The sequence below is a fragment of the Astatotilapia calliptera genome, chromosome 15 (genome assembly GCF_964374335.1).
Source record: "Astatotilapia calliptera chromosome 15, fAstCal68.1, whole genome shotgun sequence".
Classification (NCBI taxonomy): domain Eukaryota; kingdom Metazoa; phylum Chordata; class Actinopteri; order Cichliformes; family Cichlidae; genus Astatotilapia; species Astatotilapia calliptera.
Genome location: NC_137436.1, coordinates 5,719,699 through 5,734,439, shown reverse-complemented (window position 1 = coordinate 5,734,439; position 14,741 = coordinate 5,719,699). Strand labels below are relative to the sequence as shown.

The window sequence follows — 14,741 nt, the reverse complement described above, 5'->3', positions numbered from 1 at the left end:
GGTCCTCGGTCACAGTTACCCCCAAGAATTTAAAACTGCTCACCCTCTCCACCGCCTCACTGCCAATGAAGAGAGGCAGATGGTTGTTATGACCCTTCCTCCGGAAATCTACAATGATCTCCTTGGTCTTTTTGGTGTTTAAGACCAAGTTATTGTCGTGGCACCATGACTCTAGTTGTTGCACCTCTGTCCTGTAGTTTGTCTCATCGTTGTTGGATATAAGTCCGAGCACTGTGGTGTCATCGGCAAACTTAACAATGAGATTGGACGCGCAGGAGGAAATACAGTCATGGGTGAAGAGAGTGTATAGCAGAGGGCTCAGAACACACCCCTGAGGGGCACCGGTGTTGACCACAAGGGTGGAAGAGGTGTTCTTACCCACTCTGACACTCTGTCTGCGGTTAGTGAGGAAGTCCACAATCCAGTTGCACAGAGAGGAGTTGAGTCCCAGTTGGTGGAGTTTGGGACGGAGTTTATATGGTCGGATGGTATTAAAAGCCGAGCTGTAGTCTACAAAGAGGAGCCGTGCATAGGTGTTCCTGTGTTCCAAGTGCTTCAATAATGTGTGCAGCACTATGGCGATCGCATCCTCAGTTGACCGGTTCTCCCTGTATGCAAACTGGTGCGGGTCCAGAGATGGTGGAAAAGCAGCTCTGATGTGTTATTGACCAAATACTTATTTTCCACCCTAATTTATGAATAAATTCTTTACAAATCCTACCATGTGGATTCATGGATTTTTTTTTTTCACATTCTGTCTCTCACAGTTGAAGTGTACCTCTGGTGCAAATTACTGACCTCTGTCATCATTTTAGGTGGGGGAACTTGCACAATCGGTGGCTGACTAAATACTTTTTTGCCCCACTGTATGTGTTCTGATCAAAGATAAAAGCAGCAGCCACATAATAATATGACATTACCAACCATCCCGTGTGTGAATCTATTCACGAAAAATTCAGGTTTACTGTCATTGCGCTTCAACTGAAATTGAATTCAGTAGAACGCTGTAATACAGCCTTTTTTTCTAATTTCTGAACATTTACATTTAATTTAGTGTGTTCAGTAACTATATAGTATATAAATACTTTATGAGTACAGGAGAAGAATGGATTAACAGGTGGAGATAAAAGAAATAAAATTATACTCTGCACAATTTGGCTTTCCTTGGTAATGGATGTAATCCATGCAGTTGGATTATCTAAGCACTAAGATTCTCTTATCCTAACTTTTTATGAATTCTGGTTCACACTTGAACTCATGACAGTGTCGACTGAGGTCAATAAAAATGAAAACATCCAAGGTTTTTGTTTTGTTTTGTGTTTTTAACTATAACATCACAAGTGTGCATTTTGTGTGTTTTATTTTGTATTCAATTTTGTGTCTTTAGTTGTTTTGCTTCCCTTGTTACTCTTAAACTGTGGCTTTCATTTAGTTTTATGTATTTGTTTATTGTTTTTATGTCCATGGTGTAAGTAGATCTGTTCTGGATAAAAAAAAATATGCAAATACCTTTAATATGAAATTATATATTTCTACCACATTCTACTTAACTATCAAGTAAATAAATATACAGATGTTATTCTGTAATGCTGTATTAGTGCTAGTTTTTATCAGCCATTGGTTTGGTTTTGTTAAACAGATGTGACAAAACTGTTTATGATGGTTTACTACAGTGTAACTATTTGCACACATGCCTTGTTCAAGTTTTAGCTCCTCATCCACAACCTTGTGTCGCCCTCAGTGTCAGACAGTTAGTTCAACTTCTCTTCTTGTTGTTATCCTAAGATGTAATTTTCCCTGCATTTGGTAATCGGTTAGAGTTTAGATATAGTTTGAAAAACAATGTGAAAGTTTAAATGAAAATATCCATCACTGCATGATTTATGTGTCATTTATAGTGTAACACTCGGGCATTAAAGTGGACTGGAGGGATTTGAAACAGCGTTTTAAGTGCTGATGTCGATAAGTTGTGGTCGTGGCACTTCAGCATCCAACTACCACTGCAGAAGAGGAGCGAGTGCAAGCAGAGCAACAAATATCAGGAAAACACACAAACTTTCTGCAGAGTTTATTGCACAATGTGTCTGCTAGCTAAAGGAACAGATGCTGGATTTATAGAGGTGCAAAGTAATGAAGTACAAATACTTCATTACTATACCTAAGGAGAATTTCCAGGTATCTGTACTTTACTTGAGTATTTAATTTTAATTTTACTCCCTATATTTTTACACAAATATCTGTAGCTTCTACTCTTTACACTTTAGGTTTAACACATTTTCAGGATGTTTTTATTGAAGGATTGAGCCTTGGTGGTTCCTGTGTAGTTCCTGAACATCTTAATCAGTTTCCTCATAAAAGGATGAAAGTCTGGCCCTATAACCTTGGCAAAGTTACATCCAAATAACTTCTAATTGCAATTGTTTAAACTGATGATCTTGGAATTTACAGTTGTTTAGAAATGAAAGGGACCTTTTCTAACTTGTTTGCCTTAGATCTTCACAGAGTTCCTTGCACTTTCTTATTGTTCTGGTCAAACCAGTCCTTTTTCATGCTAGCAAAGAGACGCTACAACCTGTACTCAATCACGATCACTAAAAAGTTAATATGCATCAGCCCTGTCAACTTTATTGACTTTGTTGAACCTTCAGCAGGGCTGGAATGCCACAAAAATTGGCCCTGGCATTTTGACTACCAGGCATTATAGGAAAAACAATAAAAAGGCTTTGAATGAAAAAAACAAAACAAAAAAAAAACAGTCTTGTTGGCATATATGTATGATTTCTATACATTTTACATCAGATAATTATTTAATAAAAGCTAGACATTTTAAATAAGAATAAGAAAGAAAAGTATTTCTTTGTGCCCCACTTTCCCTGTTAATGCCCTACCTGCCCCCCTGGCAAAACTCTGCTAGACCCGCCCCTGCACAGTTACTAGCTGTCAGCTACAGAAACATTTCATAACTTCCCTTCAACTCATTCATGTCACCTAAAAGATAAACCTGTTTCTCCATCACCTGCTCAGCTCAGTAAGGACATCTCCTGGTTTCATCTTCATATTTTCCTCTCACAAGACATCAAAACCGATACTAGGACCAGCAGCGTTTACAGACATGGCTCCAGCAAACATCAGCTGATACTAGAAAGTAATATAAAATAAATTCTAACAACAGCTTATCAAACTTAAACGTGTTGTTTAGCGCGATATCCGCTGGTTTCCTCTTTCTGACGCAAAGTGGGCGATAAACAAACAAAACACGGGACTTGCGTCAGAAAAGCCGATCAGCTGATCATTGATCAGTAGCAACAGGAGAGGGAGGGGAAAGACTGAGAGAAGAAGACACAGAATAATTCAAGCACTGTGTCTTTTTTTCATTCTAGCTGAAGTACGGGACAAATCACGTTCCTTTTCACCTCCACACTATTTTCTTCTGTTTGACTGTGATAAGACTGCTTTCAGCGCCCTTGCCCAAGCAAGGGGGAGGGTGTATCCGACCTCCTTGCCCAATCCACCACATTTCATTGTTTATACCACTACAAAAAAAATCACCATTGGCCCATCGGGCAATTGCCCGGAATTTTCCACGGCCAGTCTAGCTGTGACCTTCAGCATCACTTATTAAAGATTTAGGGGAGGATTTGTATATATTTGAGCCCGCATGTATACTCTTGATCTATTGTGGATTAGAGAAATCCCAAAATAAATTTGTGCACCCAATTCTCGATTTTTAGTTTTTCTGGAAAAAAGAACAATTCAAAGAAATTTAAAAAGAAAACATTCACGCACAGATGAGTGGATGTAAACTTCTGAAAACAAAGGTAGGTTGTCATCTAGTGACGAGTCAGTGTAAATGCAGGTTGTTGTCGTTGTTTTTTAATTCAACACTGAAGCCTGAAAGAATGTGTAATGTATTTGTTGTTGTATTTAATGTAGTAGTATTTCAACTACACTTTGATCAAATCGGGTTTGGCCCTTGAAATCTATATCTCCAACTCAAGTAAAGAAGAGGTGTGATTATTACTGTTCAGAAAATGCATATGTGCTAATCGCAGAGCTACAGACACACAAGCAGTATTGTCTGATTGTCAGGAATCTATTATTGTAGGGTCTTTACCTTACAGTATAAAGTATCTTGAGGTGACTGTTGGTGTGAAGTAAAGATGAAAAACTGCATTGACTAAGAAGACTGAGATAAAAGAAACAAGCAACTATTGAAATTATTTTTATTTACCCAGTTGTACAGATCTTTATTGCCAAAATAGACAAATAGGTTCTGCATGGCAAAAATATCACGTCTCAGCTTTTTTGTGAAAATACACCAGGTACCTTAAACTGATTAAAGACAGTTTAAACTTAAACGTGGTCATTCAAGGCATTGCACTGCATTATTACTTTAGAATAAAAAATATATAATATATATTTAACCAGTCACTTCAAAACAATCCTGCATTATCAGAATTATATCCTGTAAGTATTGTATCTTTTAAAGAGCTGGATTAAATAAATTAAATATTTGTCATGTAATATGCTTCAGATGTACTTTATAGCCACAGATACCAGTCGCTGTTTGAGAAGTTGAATATAGAGTTAAACAAAAGCAACTTTTGCATACATGGCAATCATGCTTTCATTCATCACCGCCACCACAACACAACTCTGTTTAAGTGAAGCATCATTGAAAGACTCCCCCAAAATACTTAACTCTTAAACTCTTAAAATAAAAGACCTCCACATCAAAACAGGTGTGTTACATTCAACAAACGTGGAATTAGTGCAGCTGCAGGTAAGTAGATTGTTTTAATGCAAAACATGTTGGGTTTAATTTGCTGCCAGTGTGAGAACTTAAAAGCTCGAAAAAGCTTTGATTGGAGTCTGACAGGACTGACAGAAAAGCATCCCCTTATTGAGAAGAAAACCTCAAGTTCATAGCAACATTTACATTTAAACATGAACACTGATCCAAAATTTCTTCTTTTAAATTTGTTTGCTGTTCTTCATTCAGCAAAGGATGTTACACCACCAGAGCTTAAAGGCAGTTATGGTTAAAGAAATCTGGATCTGTTTTCCCTGAAACAAGACAAAGTCAGAAGAACACCAAAGTGCAATGAATCACCTAGAGCAGGGGTGTCAAACATAAGGCCCAGGGCCTAAAATTGGCCCAGCAAAGACAGCTGGTCTCTGGATGACTTTAGAAACTATCACGAAGGGCACACATTTTTGGATTAACTTTATTTTTTTATACGTTTTAAGCCTTTCCTGCTGATAAAGACCTCCCCCACAGTCATTCATACTATACCAAAGTAGTTAAGTAATAGCTAAACAATTAAATAACAGAGAGGTTCCTGTTATAGAAATTTCAGTTAAAACAAAAAGACTTTCATTAATCAATGAAAGCTTTAGGTTTTATAAATACAGTACAGTGTGTTCAGTGAGCTACCAGAATGTTTTCTGTAATTTTGCACATTTACAACTTAGAAAAACAGAGGTTCTGTTGAAATTGCACTATTAATATATCTCATAGATTAAATGCGCAGTTAAACAGAAAGTGGAGTGTCACTTGTCCGGCCCATTTAAGATGAAAGTGGACTGCGTGTGGCCCTCAATGTAAAATGACTTTGAGATCCCTGACCTAGAGTAAAAACAAGAAGCCGCATGCCTGCAGTAACACATTCACACGTTAAACATGAATGGTCAAGAAAATAAGGAACATCCTCAATCTTGTGTTATTTGTTGGTTTCAGAAATGCAATTCTAGCAGATTTCTTTAAAGTGCCCCAGCATGAATATCTGGCCTTGAATATCAGGCACACACTTAAAATCACCTTTAAAAAGAAGATAATGACAAACAAAATAGCAAGGTTTTATACTAGACCTTTAACGCAGCAGTGAGTAACAATAATAAAACTTGATATTATTTGGAAGAACACAACACCCACAGGCAAAACAATAAAACAAAAACGGCAACCGCAACCTCGATTCACACCCATACGTTTTTCATTCGATCCCTGAAGAGCTGTTAGACCTGATGCTTTTTGCTTGCATCCATACTGGCATGTGCTGCACGGGCTAATCGTGCAATGGATGAGACTGAAGCTGTGATGGTTTTTGGTTTGAAAGCAGTTTAAATGTGAAAAGTTGTGCACCCTTATCACACGCTACATTGGTTCCCTGTTACTCACCCAAATCTTCAGAGGATACACTTCAGGTGCTTTAGCTTCCTTACACAAAGAAAAAAACATTTTATAAGGCAGGAGAAATTCTTTAGATATACATTAAAAAACGATTCTCTGGAATATTTAAATCCAAATAAACCCTGCAAATTTGAAGATATATGTAAATAGAGATATTAATTTCCAGTGCCTATACCATACACACAATCTAGCCATACTGTCAGGTTTGAGGCTAAGTAACAAATCCTTTTCTTTTATACAAAATAATCCAAAGGATGAGGTCATTTCAAAAGCTGTAGAATCTGTCAGCTTCTATTTCCCCCACCTTATTAGAGGTATATCAACTTCTGCATCTACAGAAGCAAACACTAAACTTAAATTATTGCTAAAAGTAAAGATGTTTTGCTCTCCTTTTTGCTCCATAGAAAATAAAAAGTGCTGATATAAAGTATAAGTATATTTGGATTCAAAACAAGGAATGGCTGATGTGATGCGAAACCAAGTCAGAGTAATAAAAAGTTTGAATATATATTTTGTTTTGCTGTATTCTTCTAAAGTGCCTGGGTTGAGGATGAGCACTGTATGCTGTCACAGGTTGGTGGGCCGGGTCTGCTCCTCTGTCTGTGTCGGGGCCGGCTCACAGTCTTTAGGCCCTCTGTCCTCACCTTGTACGTACATGAGGAAGAGGGTGACGGTAGCAAAAGTGGCAGCATTCACAGGGAAGGCTCTTAGCAGTGTGGAAGTGAGGCCTCGAGTAAACACCATGTAACCCTCTTTTCTGACACTCTGCCGGATACAGTCAGCAATGCTGCTGTACTGGTTCACACCACCCACCCCATCTGCTTGGAGTCGTGATTTGATCACATCTACGGGATAGTTGCAGACCCAAGACGTGACGCCTGCCATACCCCCAGCAAAGAGCAGTTTGGGAATCAAAAAGCGGGCATCTGGCTCACAGCCGAGGCTGCGAGTCAGCAAATCATACGACAGGAAGTAAACCCCGAAGGCAGGTGTTTCACGGACAAGTGTAGTAACCATGCCCCTGTTTACACCTCGCAGACCCTCGTGTTTGTAAATGCGTAGCAAACAGTCAAAGGAGTTCTTGTACATCTTTTTATAGCCCGTCTTTACCCCTGTACCCTGCATTTGCATGCGGGTTTTGGCCAGCTCCATGGGGCAGCAGACCACAGTCTGGATGGCTCCTGCTGTAGCACCAGCAAGGAACTGGTTCCTTGGGGTGTCTTCCCCCAGCCATCGCATTGTATTTCCCTGAACACCAAACACTATAGCATTGATGAATGTAAGGCCCATGATGGGGGATCCAATGCCTTTATACAAGCCAAATACCTGTGGTAAGCGTGAAAGATAAGACATACAGTAACACATCACGATAAAATGAAATCAGGGTAAAAGATAAAAAGAGTTTTAATTAAACAGTTTCTGTTTTTTCCTTGTTACTTAATTTTAAATAGCATTAATATCCAATAATAATTTTAATAATCATTAAAAATAAAAAATAAAAAACAGGTTAACTCGCATTTTCTGTTTTCACAGAAGCCCATATATTTCAAGCTAACACTATAAATTAAAGCCTATATGTATTCTTGATAGCTTTTTCATATCCCAGACCTATAATATATTGTTCCTTCATCACAATGAGGAACTTATCTACACTTGTCATTACTTCCCTGATCTCAGTTTGAACAGCTTTTTCTCTTGAGAACCAGAAGGGTCAGAAAAAAACACCTACATTACATCTTATAAAGTGATGGCAAGAGCCATAAGTTGCTTTATCTTTCAAGGCAGTTAATTATTTTCTACATACCATTCCCTATGATAAAGCAGCCTGCAGTACCACAGTGAGACTGATAACATGCATTTGCATAACAAATCTTATGACCATTTTATATATATTTCCAACAGTATCCTGAATCCTAAAGAAGAAAATATGATGATTTAGGGAAAATCTGTGAAGTAATTACAGTGAAAGTAAAAACATAGCACCATTGTGATGGGAAGTGTGGTTAAAATGGCCCATAAAACCAAAGCCATTTTCAGACGTGTGTGTTACCCAATGGGGCCAATGTCTCTTGCTGTATGTTACACGTGAGAAAGTGCACCTTTGGACAATGACCCACTCTGATTCTCCTAACACTGCCTGGTGTTAGTGTAGGGATGGGTATTGATAAGATTTTCACGATTCCAATTCCATTTTCGATTCTGTTTAACGATTCGATTCTTTATCGATTCTCCTATCGATTCTTTTTAAAAAAGGAGAACACTAAGGTCGATTAGCTCAGAACTTTGTTTTTTATCTTCTCTTTGAATAAGATAGAAATTTAGGAGTAACATGGCCTTACAAACCCAACAGTGAGATCTTAAGAGATCCACAGCCTACGGCTCTTTAACGGGGTGTCACAGGGTCCCCAGGAAAAAAGACTGCAGCGAGAACTGCCAGCATCTGAGCCAGACTCTGTCTGTCTCATCATGGTCACCTAAATGCACAGTAATGGCAGGTTTTGTAATAAGGCAGATCGCGCTAACATAATATACACTGTTAGTTGATTATTTACCTGCTGCATTAACGGGAGAGGACGTGCAAACGTTACCGCTGCTGCTGGTTGAGATTCACGAGTCCGGAGCGGAATTAAAAACACGACATTCATTTAAGGTTATCACGTGTTTTGCGAACAAATGGCTTTTGCATATTCGTAGTGTTTCCTCCCTGAAATGAAATATCTACTTTGCAAGTATTGCAAGTTGCCCTGTTGTCATCCGTTCTCGTAAAGTATAACCAAACTTTTGAGCGTTTGAGCCGCTTAGGCACCGTGTTTCCTGCCAGGTAAATGACGCTCCGCAACGTGGTGACGTCATTCGTGGCGACTGAATTCGATAAGGGAATCGTTTGCAAAAATGGCAAACGATTCCAGGGAATTGAAACAGTGGGAACCGGTTCTCAACAAGAACCGGTTTTCGATATCCATCCCTATGTTAGTGTGTGAAAAAGAATCAAGCATCACTTAAGTCTACACGTCACTTTGACTTTATTGACTTTAATCTAACAAGCAAGTTATATATATTATATAAGCTATAATATATAACTATGATCTCTGTAATCATAGTATAATGCATACTAGCATTAGATTGATCTGTGAAAGCAATCTGCACGCCCTGCGATAGATTGGTAACCTGTCCAGCATGTTCCCCGCCTCTTTCCCTATGAGAGCTCAGGTAGGCTCCAACCCTGCACTGGATAATATGAAGAAAATGAACGACTAAAGAAATCCACATACCGACTCCTGACGTATGATGGACTGGAAGCAGTGGAAAGTCCCACGATAGAGAGGTTTATCAGCATTCTGGACCTGCAGTCTAACCTGAAAGACAAGATGTTTGGAATGATCACCTCAACACTGGAAGACTAGAATCATGCATGTTTTACACATTATAAGCAACTGATTTCACTTTTAAAACATGCAAGGAGAGAGAGTGGGGGGGAAGAAAAAAAAAACGGGAAAAAATGGCAATAACGTTGTTATTACCTACCTTTACTGTGTCAAATGGGTGTCCAACCAACACTCCAGCCGCACCTACAGACAATGAAACAATACTGGAATAATCATTTGGTTTTAATCTGGAGCAAACTGAAGCAAAAATAGGAAACCCTGAGAGAGGCACTCTCTGATTACACATGAGATATCCTGCAATTCATATGTAGCTATTCATTTATTATTCATATGTTTCTATTTAAAGCAGTCTTTATAACCCATATGGCCCACTTGACCAGTCTTTGAAGCTCAAAAACTCTTGCTGCAGTTGTGTCATTTTAGAGTCTACTGCCATCGCCTCTTCAGAGCCACCTCTCTGAGCATCAACACTCTCTAAAACTCTCTTCAGCATGCCTTTGAATGTTGCGTAATCTGGGCCTGTAAAGCACATACCAATGTTGTGATGCCAGCTTGAACTTTTCACCTGAGCCTATGTTGTAACACGTGCTGATTATATCTCTTGAACTGGTGACAAACATCATTAAGTTTTAATATCGAAACCTTCACTAGATAACGTACCTGTACAGCAATCCAAGACGGTATCAGTAAAAACAAAATCTTTTTTTTTTTTTTTTTTTTTGGGGGGGGGGGCCTTCACAAAATATAAATAAAAACATATACTACTACATGTTCATCTATGTTTACATATATACGTTTTAAGTCAAATAACAAATGACATATCCCATCACATTTTTGCAAATACTTGCTTATTCTATGGTTTGAGGTTAAAAAAATGCAATTGAGAACCAGTTTAGCAAACATAATACTATAATGACTGTTTAGAAAACACACATGTATGTTAATCAACCATTTGTAGCACCATGGTAAACAAACAGAGTGTACTAATCCTGCATAATCACATGCTTTGTCACTTGACCTGTTTGTAAAATGAGCCCCTGGGAGCTCAGTTCCAGTTGTAAGCTGGGAAACACACCAAATCAGACATAACACAATGATGAGCAGTCACTGACCTCAATGCAACAAGGATATTAGAAAACAAAAAAACAGTAGGAATGTGTTCATAGTTTTAGCTCTTCTTTCCAAGCTCTTTAGACTACGATGACCTGGATGACTGAGAACCTTCACAGACATGCAGATATGATCTTTTTTTTCCCAGATAAACTTGAACACAGACATTCTGAAACTGCAGTAGCCAACTTCCAAATTTGTTTTTAGACGGTTCACTAAACATGGAAAAGCACATGATTTTCCACGTGACTCACTTTAAACACAACAAAAAATAGAATTGGACTGTAAAAGGTTGTGTATGGGTTGGAATGAGCCAAGCCCTTTACAGCAGGAAAAACTGGTGGTGCTTGTGTCACTGCTTGGATGCTTTCACTTCTCACTGAGCTAAACAAGTGACACAAGGGAGCCGTAAAGAAAGTTGGCATACATTTATAACTAGAATTTACTTGCAGCAAAACGACAAATGTTTCTCTGTGTTTCAAGCCTCGAAAGGTTCTGCCACACATTAATTAGTACAGAATAAGTTAATTTAAGCTACTGAATAATAATTCTGGAACACAGTGAAGTGAGTTAACCACATCTACATCCATAAATGAACCCAATCAATCGGTGGAAGAGCCATAATAAAATGAGGCTCAGTAATGCAGTTTCTTAGAAGCGAAAGCAAACTTCAGTGTCATACCATTAGTGAAAGTGAAACTACAATATTTCGTGCGTCATATAATCACACATTATGTGTGTGCATGCAAACAAACAAAAACATCATAGTAAGTTAGTTTTTTTAAATGTATATATACATTTTTTACACACGCACACACACACACAGATAGATAGATAGATAGATAGATAGATAGATAGATAGATAGATAGATAGATAGATAGATAGATAGATAGATAGATAGATAGATAGATAGATAGATGTGTGAGTGTGTGTGAGAGAGTGAGAGTATATAATCATATTTTTTAAATACGTTTTACATACACATGTTTTTATGTATGATAGTTTTTTTTAGCTGCTCAGTGTTTTGATGGTTTGCTACCATGACAAATATCAGGAACCGCAGTGGGTATCTGACACGGTAAAAACGAACAGAAGTGATGAGTGACTTACCTCCTAAGCATCCAGCAATGAAGTCCATCAATAATATCTAAAGCACACCAAAAGGTTCTCGATGTCTTTCTGTCTTTCTCAGCTTTTCCCCAAACAACCTTTACTTTAACGTTTCCGAAACGTGTACCTAAGCGTTTTATCTAGCTGATGGATCACTGCTAAATGATAATATCAGATAACGTTTGTCTTAGCTACCATTAGCTAGCTTGTAACGTGCCTCTCTCTGTTACAGTCACGAATCCTGCTAATAGTATTTTCTCTCTTTGTGCTGGTAAACCTCTCCTGTTGACCTACGCGCTTTATATGAACCTTTGCGATGTTTACAGTCAATGCAGACTTCCTCCACACTGTCTGTAATTCAGAAGTTCATTACATATGTATGTCAAAGGAGCTTGCGTCACAGGAAGTTGCAGGTAACGGCCCGCATAGAATTGCTATCCAATCAGGGGAACAGACACCACCGCGTATCTTAACATTTAGAAAACAATAAATAAATAAATACACACTACAGCTTGATGCTACGGGTGATATGAAACTATATGTTTTTACTCATGTGGTATATATCGCATTTTGCACATTTTGAATGCTCTCTCGTTGAATAAAACAGAATTTCTTCTTTTAAAATGTGATAAACACGTTAAAGCGCGGTTTCCCGCATGGTAAGTTGCATCCACAGAAACTGGCAGGCGTAATCCGAGTTGGTACTAGTCAGCAAGATTTTGATTTACAGTCAATGCAGACCTCCTCCTGAATTTTGGCTAACTGGGTTTTCTGTACTACGAACGTGGTTCGCTTCTTACCGAGGTATATGGTAACTTGTGACCCAACCTGCTCCGGAGATGTTCTCCAGAAAATAGCGTCACCTGTCCTGGAAGGTCCCTCGGACCTCTCCGAGGAGCAAAAATTTTTTTTGCTTATGTTTCTTTTTTCTGTTTGTTTGTTTTTTAATCGCATACAAATACACATATTTGTCGCATATTTGTCTTTGTGTTTCCCCTTTGCGTTTTAGTCACAAATAATATCGATATTTAGACGCAACTTTATTCCTTATTTCGTTCTATTTGCAGCAAAACAACTTCACAACAGTAGTTGCTCTTAATATTTCATAGAACAGGACTCCTACACTGTTCTTGCTGATCTGAAGTTTCATTTCTGCTCTTATGTTTCATTTTTACTCTCTAAGCCTTAAATACCGCAGTCTGCAGCGAGAAGAATAAAGCTGTCAAGTTATTTTCCGTTTCGCTTTCAAATCAGCCGCAAGCGCTACGTCATTTCTTCAAATAAAGCATGTTTATTATAGAGTCTTTGCTCTGCGAATACTTTTACATGTGCAATTTGTGAAGCTGTACCTTATTAAAACTGTTGTCACGGGAATGTGCCCGTATTAATATGATTATTCAATCACATTGATTTCACGTTGTTCTGCGACAAACAGAAGGGATTTCCGCGTCTTCCTTATCAGACTCTGGGACAGTAAGCTTCAATGTTAAAATAAATCCAGTAAAAAAAAAAGCTTCAAAGCTCTAATGTGCAGCCCAGGGGCGTTTTTAGCCCATTCCTTGTTGACACTGGATTGCCCAATTATATTTCTAGAAGATCTTGTTTTCTTAGAAGATTTAAATAGTTATAAAGTATTTATGTGGATATTTTGTTGGCTCCATGCGGAGTTTCACATACTATACTGCAGTGATTCCTGAGATTAGGGACAAAACAGGTTTCAATTTTCAGGTTTCAATATTTACATATAATTGTTACACAAAGTTTTGGCTGTCTCACCATGTTTTGGTACAATCTCCCAGGTGTAAAAATTTTTTAATAATTTATGTTTTTGCTGGAGAAGTGCAAGGTTTTTGTCAACACCGTCAGACACAAAGAAATGCAAAAATATATATTTTAAATTAAGTTGTTTCAGCTATTTTGACTATTAGCAGATTCTCTATTCTATTGTTTATGCACATATGTTTTCAAAGCAAGTATACCACATTTAAAAGTAAGATTGTTTTGGCTTTTTATTATTAGAGTTACAGTCATACATATTTTGGGACTTTGTGAAAGAAAATCACAACAAGATGACATTCAGGAGTATAAATTGGTGTTTTGAAGATAAGAGTACAATGACATTGTGATTGAGCTTTAAAACAATTTTAAAAGCATACCAAGAAGGCCTCGACATCAGACTCTGCATGCTGGGGAGATCGCAAAGCTGTGTCGTTTTGTGTGTTCTGCCGGAGTGGCGAAAGGTGCCGAAGCGGGGGCATTATGATGCCTGCTGTCAGTGGGCTGGGGGAAAGACTGTGGAGTGGTGAGGGCTGTTTTAAAAAAGACCTTGCTCCCCCTTGTAAAATGTTGTAGATCCGCCACTGAGGTGGGGTAAAACGCTGAGAGAAAACAATAAAACGAAACTAAAAATAGATGCGGCACAATGTGACAAATTAACCATCATGTTAGATGCTGTTATAGCTGCTGCACCATGACAACAGTATCAGCAACAACTAGTAACCAGGTCTTACACTCAGAGGAGGGAAGATGAAGTTAACGTGGTAAAGAAATGGATGGAGGGACATCATTAGGAAGGGTGAGATTCGAGGATTCAGATAAAATGAATGGCAACTTCTACCATGAGTCACTAATAGCTAAAGTGTAGCTTTTAATTGTTGTCACATGTGCACTGTACAACTAAGAACTAACCCAACAACAGCTTTACCAATCTGAAGATATTTACCTGTGTATGTTGAGCGAGCTTCACAGTATAGCGCCCCACTCTTTTTTAAAGAGTTTTGGATCTCATAAAACCGAGCAGGACTGCTCCTCCGTGTGTTTTTGTCATTGTTTATCTCAGACAAAGTCATACTTAAAACACTCTCTTATTTCTCTGACTAACCAACCCTAATCGCAAGAATCAATCACAGCCAAGATTCCATCCATTTCAGGAAGAGAGTGACAT

General features: G+C 38.2%; 1 protein-coding gene across 1 annotated transcript; it reads right to left on the bottom strand.

Annotated features, from left to right (window-relative positions):
* Positions 1-6,182: 6,182 nt before the first annotated feature.
* LOC113006980 (mitochondrial basic amino acids transporter-like) lies at positions 6,183-12,186 on the bottom strand. The gene is made up of 4 exons (XM_026143259.2): positions 11,798-12,186; positions 9,716-9,759; positions 9,463-9,546; positions 6,183-7,516 (listed from the first exon to the last, which is right to left on the bottom strand). Exons 1-4 carry the CDS (start codon positions 11,823-11,825, stop codon positions 6,758-6,760), a joined length of 915 nt encoding a protein of 304 aa, XP_025999044.1. The 5' UTR covers positions 11,826-12,186; the 3' UTR covers positions 6,183-6,757.
* Positions 12,187-14,741: the final 2,555 nt, after the last annotated feature.